This window comes from Pelmatolapia mariae, linkage group LG20 (assembly GCF_036321145.2).
Source record: "Pelmatolapia mariae isolate MD_Pm_ZW linkage group LG20, Pm_UMD_F_2, whole genome shotgun sequence".
In the NCBI taxonomy this organism is placed as follows: Eukaryota; Metazoa; Chordata; class Actinopteri; order Cichliformes; family Cichlidae; genus Pelmatolapia; species Pelmatolapia mariae.
The window spans coordinates 10,081,933-10,092,922 of record NC_086244.1 but is presented as its reverse complement, the minus strand read 5'-3'; the positions used below and the strand labels follow the sequence as shown (position 1 = coordinate 10,092,922).

Below are 10,990 nucleotides of genomic sequence, written 5' to 3'. Positions count from 1 at the left end.
AGATGCAATCACTAAAAAAGTGATAGTATTACCAGTTAAATAAGGCAGAATGTTGAAATAAAAGAAAAAAAAAAGATTAATCAAGTTAATTGCCAGTAAATTAACCACAGCTAATTCTGACATTCAATTAATTATTAAAAGCAGGGAGAAGAGAAAGGTCCAATGAGCTGTACCAAAATAGCTTTTCATAGTATGAAAACTGAAAAGAAATTCTTAAAGCTGTTCAATTTGTAGATAAGTAAAATACTGTTGTTGTTTCAGTTCCAAAATACTCTACAAGCTACAGTTTGTGCGGTCATTTTGTAGATCAACTGTGATCTGTTAAAAGTACACGCACATATAATGGCAGCTTACTGACTGACTACAGAAGATCTGAGTCCTGAAACTGTGCTTCTTAAAATTCTTCTTAGAAAATCTCAACTGACCCACATTTTGTTTTGTAAGTGGATTTTTCATTAAACATTTTCAGGACTTCACTCTAAAATAAAGGGAAAAATAAAAAGGAAGCTTCTTTTTCAGATTAGTTTTTATTCAGTGGTTTTACTGGTCTGACCCACCCAAAATAAAACTGGCCATATGTGGCCCCAGAACTATGAATAATTTGACACCCTGATGCACAATCAATTATCAAATATGTTATCTGGTAAAAGCTTTACACAGCTGGTATTTGCTTTTTTTGTCTGTTGAACTGAATATCTTGGGGTTTTCACTGATATGTAGAGTAAACAAGTAATCTGAAGATTTTACCTTGGGTTTTTGGGAATCTCTGGTGGGTATTTTTTAAAAATATTTTCTAACATTTTATAAATAAAATGTAAAAAATAAAATGTAAAAATAAAACATTTTATAAATAAAATGTTCAGTGAAAGAAATATCTCAGAAACTTTTGTATCAGACTGAATTTTCTAGCACCGCTTAAGCCACAGGAAGAGAAAAGCATCAAACAAAGCACACATGGACACACACAGATCTGATGTTACTTACAACAGAAAGAGGAACGATTTTCTTTTAATAGTCTTGACTCATATTTGTACAATAATATGTTATTTAGTCAAACTAGTGATGTGATGCGAGTGCTTCCTGTTGATAGTGAATCAAACAGGTGCATCATTTGTGTTTTCTGCTTTGTGAGGCAACCGCAAGATTTTGTTTTGTCTTTTTTTTTCCCGTGTGATGAAATCTCTAATGAAAAATAAAATGTATAATGCAGCATAACAATCACGGTGTGAGCTAATGAATTCACACAAACACAAACCAACCCAGAGATATGCAGCCAATTTAGTGAGCACGAATCTAATTCTGGATTTCACCCTAATCAAAAAAGATGTAATTAATTAATCAGATAATTCACTGCCACGCATGGCAGGACACACATCTGTGCACTGGTAATGGGGAGGGAGAGAGAGCGAGAGAGAGAGAGGGGGAAGCTGAGCTGTGCGGCGCTTGTACTTCCCTGTAGCCAAGCTCGTCAGCAGTGCTGGAATCCAGTGCAGCTTTAAAAAAGGTCCAGCTCTCCCAGACGCTCTGATAGCCTCTCCTCTGTACTGTGTGTGTGCTCTCAGCATGTGAGTACAGTGCGGCATGTCGAAGGGATGGAAAGATCTGAAGCTGTTTGTGGTAAAGGAGGTGACATGAAGGAGGCCGTGCCTGTACAAGACAAACATAAACTGTGCCACTTCATCTGAAAACAATGGGGGACAGGACACTGAGTGTGTTCTCATCCACATCTCCATTGTCTACCCTCCTCTTTTACTCCTCCTCTGAGCATGGAGCATAAGAGGGGTGAAAGAGGGAGGGGAGGAGAGGAGGAGGGGGAGCAGCAGTGGGGGCAGTGGGGGTCTGGCTGTGTTCTTTCTCCTCTGTCTGTGTGCGAATGCACAGACGGTTCAGTAGTAATTTGATGTGTGTCCCCGGGGACATTTGATGGATTAAAGCTAAGCAGCTCCATTTCGCAGCACCACCTGATCTTCCACTGCCTGTGCCCCATATAAAGGCTGGCGTGATTGCTGATCTCAGCTAGTCTGACAGTCTCTCTCTCTCCCTCCTCTCTCTGTCTGTCTCCATCTCTTCTCTTCCTCACTGGTCCCTTAAGCCTGCTGCATCACAGGAGCTATCCAGTGCTGAACAGGATCGCTTTTATTTTTTATTTTTTTATTTTTCCGGGGGAAGCTGGGGGAGCCAGAGAGTATCACACAGCATTGCCGGCAGCCTTGTTGTCCACTGGTTTCCATTTTCTTTCTTATCTTATGTTTTTGGCTCTTGTCTTCACATTAACCACAAGGATTATCGTCAAGCCAGCTCTGCTTGTGTGCTTCCTCAGAAGGGTCTTTTCAGTTCTCTCATGCGTTTTTCTCAGCTCTGTGTTTTTATCCATTGAAACATGCCCCGCTCATTTTTGGTAAAGAAGATCAAGCTTGATGATTTCTCTTCGTCCAATGTGGCCACTTCCAATCATCATCACCACCTGGACGACTCGTTCACTTTTGCACGCTCCATCACAGACTCGGTGACCAGCCTCGGGGTTCGTCTCAGCGAGAATGGTGAGTTAACATGCCTCCAGTCCGAGCTGCTCCAGTTAAAGATGTGCTAGCGCTCCTGCCTGTAAACAGCTCCGGTGCTGATTTCAGCATGCCTGATATTTCCACACTTAGCACAGATGGTATCCTCTTTTGCTTTGTTGTTGAGTGAGAATTTCCTTTGAGTCAGCCAACAGCATGCTTGTAGCATGTAAATTAATTTAGATGGTATATTAAGCCAGCTGATTTTTGCACTGGTATCCTAAATAATCCTCTCCAGAGGCACCCCACCCCCACCAGTGTGCTCCCAGACTTTTGTTTTTTGACTCTAGTGAAGGACAGACACAATTCAGGTCAAAGCCACGGATTAGTTTATGTAAATAGGGAGCAAAACGTGTGTCTAATCAGGAGAAGCTCCTGTTACGTATTTGTATGACTGCACCAACCCTGTGGTGGCTGAACGCACATGGGCTGACTATATCTGGTCATCATGTGGACTAAAAAATTCATGAATATGAGCGATGAGCATCAGATGATACATTTGTCCTTAGCTGTTATTGTCCTTGAGTTCCGATCACGGTCCGATCCTCCCTTGCCCCCCTCTTCCCATCCAAATGGAGCATGCACAGTCTCCCCACCCCCATCGCTCCACTACATCTTTCTCTTCCTTCCGGGCATTTGAAAACTAGCAGGGGTTAGAGTTTCAGCCGTGCAGGCCTATCGCCGCCACAAGAGACATTAACACAGTGTACAGTAGAGCCAGGAGGGAGGTGGGGAGTTGGGTTAAAGGGATAGTGAGGGGAAGGAGAAAAGGGAGACAAAAATGCTTGGGGCAGCAATGAGGCCGATCACGTGACAGATGTACAGTAAACACGAAGAAAGGCACATAGCTGCACTGTGGACACCACACTCACTGCTCGCACTAAGCTCCAGTCAGAGCTGTGAGGCGACCTTCACTTTCACGGTCCGCTTTAAGCCCGCCGCTTCCATTTTGTGGCCACGTTTGGTGGGCCATATGTGAGTCTTTGTTGTGGTTTCTCAGGATGTTTGCATGGCGAGAGAGGCTTCACGGTCCACGGCTAAATGCTGTGTTCATACCCACCTGTTATTCAACCTTGTCAGCAACAAGGTGAAATTCAAAAGACGGGGGATTTAAAAAAAATGTTATTCGGGGCAAAAGAGACTGAACAGGTTTACAAAACTCTAAATAACTTCCAGGTGAAGACTAAAAAAAATTATGTCTGTTACAACATTTTTATATATTTAATCATATAATGCAGCTTACACTAATTCTGTTTTTTAGTTTTCCTTCTGTAAGATTTAAAATGATTAGAAATCCATTTGTATAATATTTGTCACTCTCTATTGTTCTTGAATCTATTGTTCAACACCGTGAATAATGCATTATATTCAAAAGAAAGGAAACACAATAAGGCAAAACATTAATGTTGACAAAAGGCGTTTAATTCTAACAAAAGAATTGTTCTTTTCATGCCGAGTTAAAAAAAAAAGGTACAAAAAGAATCCTCAGCGTGGCTGAAATCCCTAACATCAGCACTTCTGCCGTGCCAGGAGAGTTTCTTCCCCCCATTGTGGAGACATTTGACTTGAGTGTCTGTCGAACAACAAAGAGGGGTGGCTGAGAGGGTCCATTAATTACATGCTTGCTTTGCATTACAGAAATGAGTCTATGGGCTGTAAAGGCTGATACAGCTCGAGTCCTAAAGCTCCGTGTCTGACCTTGGGTAATTGAAACATAGTAAACAATTCTGCTTATACTGATGCAGCAAAGTATGCTTTGCTGATAAAAAAAAAAAAGCAGAAAAAGCCCATGCTGTGGTTTGTAGCATGCAGTTATATTCATAACATTTAATAGTGTGGCTGCAAAACAGGTGGATTTAATTTCTGAAGCAGAAGCAGCACTTGTCTATTTAACTGTAATTATAAGAATATGTTTTTAAAGGATAAATAAACACATGTTTTTTCTAATAATCTGGTTTTGAAAACAAGTGTTCCTCTCTTTCTGACAAACACCATCTGTGCAGTTTAAAAAAGTGAAGCCATGCAGTGCAGCACAATAATGTGTGCGCAGGCCTGGTGTTTCCCTGTCCCCGGGTGTCATGGTCATGTCTTTGACAAAGTGGGTGTGTGAACTCAAACCCTTGGGAATGGAGACGCTGCAGTAAGAGAGCACTTCAACTGATTTCTTAATGGCTTGTTTCTTAGAGGTACTTCAGTGTGCTCGCTGCTCTAGACAGGTGACCTTCTTCACAAAAAACGTGCATGATGCCATTTTGCACAATATCAAGCACGCTCTCAATAGACTGCTATTGTGTGTTGCAGGTACTTGATCTGTTCCTCGCATTATTTCTGTCTTCTCCAGCACTCAGCTGTTCTAACAGCTGCACTATTTTTACAGATGATAGCCTATTGATCACTTCAAAACTTTGAATTTCATTAAAAAAGAAGTCAATACCTAATTTCCACTGCTTGCTGCACACGGTGCAGGAATGGCTTTTTTTCTGCAGTTATGCACTATTTGTCAGGGGAAGGAAATTTCACCACATTTTATGTTTGCACGCTTATGTTTAACCTATAGAATATCAAGCCTGAAGGTAGTATATGCTCCAGAGATTCATAACGTAAGGCTAGATCAAGTTACGTTTTGATGCATTTAGCTGCCAGCGAGCCTTCTAGCTCCTGTAGCACTGAGCTGCTTCGGAGAGAAAGGAAAGACTTGAATGATGCCAATAAAATATATCACTCTGAAACCATGCTCTGCGCAGTTTAAATCACTTAGGGGCCTTGTTCTACTGCATCATGTTTAAACCTGCTTGAAGAAGTAGCACAAAAGGCCTGCATTAGATATGCATGTATCACATTAGTCTGTTTCACAACAAGCAAAGAAACACATTTAATTTGTTAAACCTGTATAAAAAGCTTTAAAATAAAATAGTAGAAAAAGGGGAGATTTTTATTCTAGGATTTAGTCTTAAAACATAATTCTCTTTGATGTCAGCAGTCACAGTGAAAGATGGGCCAGTCAGTGAGCCTACTACATTTACGAAGGGTTTTAATATGCATCTTCCTACACAGGAGACTTCTTTGATGAGCTATTATCTAGCGCTCATCTTTATTGTAAAATTGCAACCTCTCTAAACGCAGCTGAGCTTGCACGTTTCCCTGCATCACTGAGCTATTGTCTGTACAACCTGTGGGTTGTGGAAAAAATGAAATTAGCTCTGCCACTCAGTCTTTCACCATTTTACAAAGGGCAATCATGCAACACTACAATCATGTAATCATTAGCATGTCACGGTGTCCTTACTCATCACATCCCTTGGCCAACTGTGTTTGCGTGTTTCTCTTGTCCAGGATACATCCAGGATTACATCACGCCATCTGTATACCAGGGGGAGAAGAAGATGGAGCACAAGCTTGCTTCACCAGTGTCAGACCCCCTGTACACCCAGGTGAGCAGCGGAGGGGAGTACTGTGACCCCGACCTGAAGCACCCCGACAGCCCCCAGTCTGGCATGACCGCCAGCGGCTTCTACACTGGTGAATCGGAGGCCCTGGCCGAGGGTTACACCATGGATGCCTTCTTCATCTCTGACGGGCGCTCGAGGCGAAAGGGAGATGGGGAGAGTCGTGGTGGAGGCTCCAGAAGCAGCAGTGCCAACGCTGGGGCTCAGGAGAGGGGAGCCGGCACGCCTCGCCACACCTGCAATGAGTGCGGCAAGACGTACGCCACCTCCTCCAACCTCAGCAGACACAAGCAGACGCATCGCAGCCTGGACAGCAAGATGGCCCGCAAGTGTCCCACCTGTAGTAAAGTGTACGTATCCATGCCAGCGCTGGCCATGCACATCCTCACCCACGACCTCAAGCACAAGTGCGAGGTGTGCAACAAAGCCTTCAGCAGGCCGTGGCTGCTTCAAGGTCACATGCGCTCACACACGGGGGAGAAGCCCTTTGCCTGCGCCCACTGTGGCAAAGCCTTTGCTGACCGTTCAAACCTCCGCGCCCACATGCAAACACACTCTGCCTTCAAGCACTACAGATGCAAGCGCTGCAATAAGACCTTCGCTCTCAAGTCCTACTTGAACAAGCACTATGAGTCAGCTTGCTTCAAGGGCTCTGCAGACGAAGATGACTCTGGATCAGAAAACTAACCACAAGGAAGAAGTAAAACACTGAACCCCTGTTGTAGGTTCACAACCAATAACCCTGTTCACTCTGCCCTCCATGCCTTTTTTCTTCCCTTTTTTTAGAAAGCAATATTTTCACTGAGATTACGTGAAGAAACTCTAATGATTATGGCAAAGACAATTTCAGAAGATGCTGGATTTTTTTCCCTGCACAGTAGCTAATCGTCCACAGAAACATACAATCAAACAACCTTCCCCCAAATAGAGACTGTAGATGATAGATGTACACAATTCAGCAACATGCTTGCCACGGATGTGGGAACATGGAAACACACAAAGACATGCGTGCACACACACACACAGACACACACACACACACAATAATATATGAGGCCTGGCATGTGAATTTTTATCAATGACTAATATGATATTGATATCAATAGTAATAATATTTAGAATCCTGATATTTTATAGGAAATAGTAATGAAAAAAGAAAAAAAACATAAAAAAGGACTAACAGTGTTCTTTTGTTTTTTAGAGACAAAATGACCTCTTGTATTTTTATGCTGCTTTTTATTTGCTAAGAATTGAATTCTTTTGCAACTGCCAACATGAACTTTTTATGAAAATGTGAACTATGACAGTATTTGCAAAAAAGGGAGATCATTTTAAAAGGTAAAAAACACAAACCCCTTTTCCACACCAGTGTTTCAATTCAATGGATGTTATTTTTCTATTTGATTTTTCTAAATTTATTTTTTTGTGCTGATTATCCCTTCTTAATCAAATGCTTCTTTGTAACTGTGGGTACTCACAAAAAAAAGCTGAGTTAAATAAGCTATTTAAGATCATAGGTCATCCAATTCAATTCTGCAAGAGCAGTGGTTTTAAAACGTTGGCCTGTTGAACAGGTTATCACACACTCCGCCTGATCAAATTCATAGTCTCACCCTGATGTACAGACACTGAGAGCCAGACCAAATGATCTCGTCGTTATAATAAGTGCCATGTGCGGTTGACTCGTCTATAGCAATGAAAACTCGTTGTTCTTCCTCCACCGTGGTGGCTTCCATAAACTCCAGTCTTTACAAGCAATCTTCACCCAGTGTTCGAGGTGCTCCCCCCTCCGCCAGTGTTACCTCAGAGTGAAGGTATGGACTCACCCACCCTCAGTTACAAAGTGACAGTCAAATTTTTCTGTTTGTCTGTTTTATATGTCGCTAAAAGCTCCGCCCACGGTTTAGATGCATACCATCTATTTATCATGTAAATACTTTATTTATTTACCTATTTATCTATTTATTTATTTACCTGATTTTGTGTATTTATTGAAGACTTGCTTATTTATCACGTATTTATTTATGGTTTATAATTTAAAAAAAAAGGAACATCCATTGACCTTGTAAGATGCTGCTGATTTTCAAAGAAAATGTTTATATGCATGAAAACTGTAGAGAGTCCATGGGACTTAGTTTTTTAAAGAGGAACAATGTACAGTAGCAGCGCTAGAAGACTTCAAATGAATGACTGCAGAAGTATTTTTGTTTTTGTGGCAATAACTTACCTGACATAGCAATTGACATGTATAACAATCATAGCTCCACCTAGGGCAATAAAATTAAACAACTTTATCTCACGGTTTCTCCAAAGTCCACCACCCCCTCCTCTTCCTCCTCATTACTGAAGATTTTCCGGGACTTTCTGTCTTTAAATCTCAGGCGATAAGGAATTTTTAGAAACGGCCGACATAGACATGGATGTAGATGTAAAAACAAGTCAAATAATGTAGGTGTAATTAAGTTACAGCAAGTCTGCAAAGGTGAAAAAGCAATAATAATTGTGAGAAAGTATCCAAATCTGTTCGAATTCACCTGAAAGTATTACTGTTGTTCAGACCGAGCAGGTGCAAAAATATCTTCTGGCAGCTTGAGTAACTGAATTGCTAGAAGGTTTACAATAAATCTCATTTAACACACTGACATAATAAAGCAATTAAATATAGTTAAATAAAGTCGCAACCGATCCCAAACGTGTCACGTGCCGTTGAAGGAAATCTCTGAGGCAGAATAAGGCTGGCTGCACGTACATCTTAACCAGCACTAATGGAAATGATCTTGACATGAACTGCCTTGGTGGAGAAAGTTTTCAAGACTGTTGCAATAAAATGACGCGGTGTAATGCACTTCTAACTCCCACATCATTTGTCCCGCATCCCTCCCCACCCCAACAGCCGTCCTCATCCTGTCCCAACTGCCTCTAAACAGACGCAGCGAGGATGAGATGTGCTGAAGTGGGATTGGCGGAGGGTGGCGGAGTGTGGGAGGATAACAGGTGTTTGCAGACAGACTGCAGATAGGGAGCGTAATTGAGTCGGTGAGCGACCTCCAAGGGGAAGGTCAAGCACCAGCAGGCAAATGCACTGTCAGCTATTTGCATATTCCAAATGGATGGCACGATCACAGTAATGCTGAGCTTGCCCTTAATAAAACAAAAACACAATGCTGAGGATAAAAGAGCGTAAAGATGGGTTTCTGCTCTGTTTGTCCGTCCTCTCCTCCCCATTTCACCATCATCCTGTCAATGCTCGCCTAACCACTACAGCTGAATCACTGCATGAGAGCATCCAAACCACCTGTCTCCTGATTAACTTGCCGAACACACGTCGCTGTATTAGTGAACTAATGCAGAGATCACTGCTTCCAACTTATTCTATGTTTTACATTTCACCATGGCATATGAGGCATCTCCAAAACCTTTAATAAGGCAGAAGGCACCGAGTTCATTAAAAAAAGATTGATTGGAAATATATTATACCTGTAGGCTTCTATCTAAAACTGCGAGTATTACAGCTAGTCCTCAGAGAAAATACTAATTGCAGAGAGGGAGGCACAATTTGATTCCAAACTACTGATTTAGACGTAGGGAAACATTGTTCCTCTTTGATAATTTTGTAAATATATTTGTAAATATATCACAGCAATAATATGACAATGCATGTAGACATTTAATTGCTCTTTTTCTATTCATGCTGTCTTTTTTTATTTAAAGAAAAAAAGACAAATACAGGTACCAATTGCAGTCTGGGTGGCCACGTGAATCAGGGAGTGTCTTGATTAAAAAGCTATCTGTTGTAAGTTACAAACAAAAAAAACTTCAAACTCTGTGTATTCTCAAAGATTTGATCATGTTCTGTTTTTCTTTTTAGTTGTATTTTTTTTTCCTTTTTAATTTATTTTCTTCTCTTTATGTGCCCGGCTTGGCTGCGCAATGAAAAAGTGCCAAAAAGTATGATTTCCATGACAAAAGCCTTCAACATATGGTTGGCTGCTTGAAACCTTCCATATGGTCCTCAAAGAAAAAAAAAACTGATTAAGATTTTCCACTTTCATCCTCTCTTTCTCTCTATTTATCTTCCTTCTCTCTCTCTCTCTGTCTGTCTTTCTCTGTTCCAGCTGAGTATGAAGAAACTTAAGCCATGATTGCTGAGGGGTGTTTTGATTTTATCTTGTTCTGCTACATTTAATAATGATGACAACAATAGCAATGATAACGTTAATAAAAACAATAGCACAAGGAACCTGCAAGTCCACTCTTCTTCCCTTTAAAACAGTCAAATATGATTTTATTAAATGATAACGGGATGTTTTTGTGTTTTTATTATCAACACATGCACACACACATGTATCCTGCAGATGTTTGCCCACACACTTAGAAAATGGCCAGCCTGGTATCTGTTTGGAGTATCCCTTAGTCAACATTAGCAGAGTGAGTAATTGTAATTATGACTATAATGTGCCATCAGCTGTAGCCTCCTCTGTCAATGTTTGAGGGATTTTATGAGCTTTACTGTCAATTTACTAACTTTTAATTTCACCGCTCGGAGGCACAGAAATGCCAATATCCTTTGTTTTTCACAACAGCTCGGAACGGGAATGGTCAGAGGACCTGACAGCACCAATATAGCTTTGAATAAGAGTTCCTGAGATGTCGGCGTTATCAAAAGCAGAGGCATCTGTTCCACCACTATTAAGCCCTTCCTGGTCATTAAATTTTAATGGAACATTGATTTTATGCTGGAACTACTCTTTCTGAGTGACTCAAAAGCCAGAGAAAAATATGGAACAAAATAAAAATGAATCATGACAGCGGACAGGGATTATTATTCTGGGGCTTTTCTTGATTGGTTTCCAGGGAATATACAACACTTGAATTCAATCGCTTGTGTCCTTCAGTGTCCTCCAGCAGCACAGCAGCAGTATAATGAGACAGCAGGCAGAGCAGAGCAGGGGCTCAGAAACAAGACGCTTAGCTGCACACTCCTTC

General features: G+C 41.3%; 1 protein-coding gene across 1 annotated transcript; it reads left to right on the top strand.

The window, feature by feature from the left end:
* Nucleotides 1–1,053: 1,053 nt before the first annotated feature.
* On the top strand, nt 1,054–10,298 carry scrt2 (scratch family zinc finger 2). Its single transcript, XM_063464374.1, has 2 exons — nt 1,054–2,540; nt 5,892–10,298. Exons 1-2 carry the CDS (start codon nt 2,381–2,383, stop codon nt 6,689–6,691), a joined length of 960 nt encoding a protein of 319 aa, XP_063320444.1. The 5' UTR covers nt 1,054–2,380; the 3' UTR covers nt 6,692–10,298.
* The last annotated feature ends 692 nt before the right edge of the window (nt 10,299–10,990 follow it).

Excerpts from the sequence above, each read along its gene's own strand:
- scrt2 (XM_063464374.1), top strand. The coding sequence starts at position 2,381 with ATGCCCCGCTCATTTTTGGTAAAGAAGATCAAGCTTGATGATTTCTCT. Across the intron at positions 2,541-5,891 it reads GGTTCGTCTCAGCGAGAATG|GATACATCCAGGATTACATC; the intron begins GTGAGTTAACAT and ends TCTCTTGTCCAG.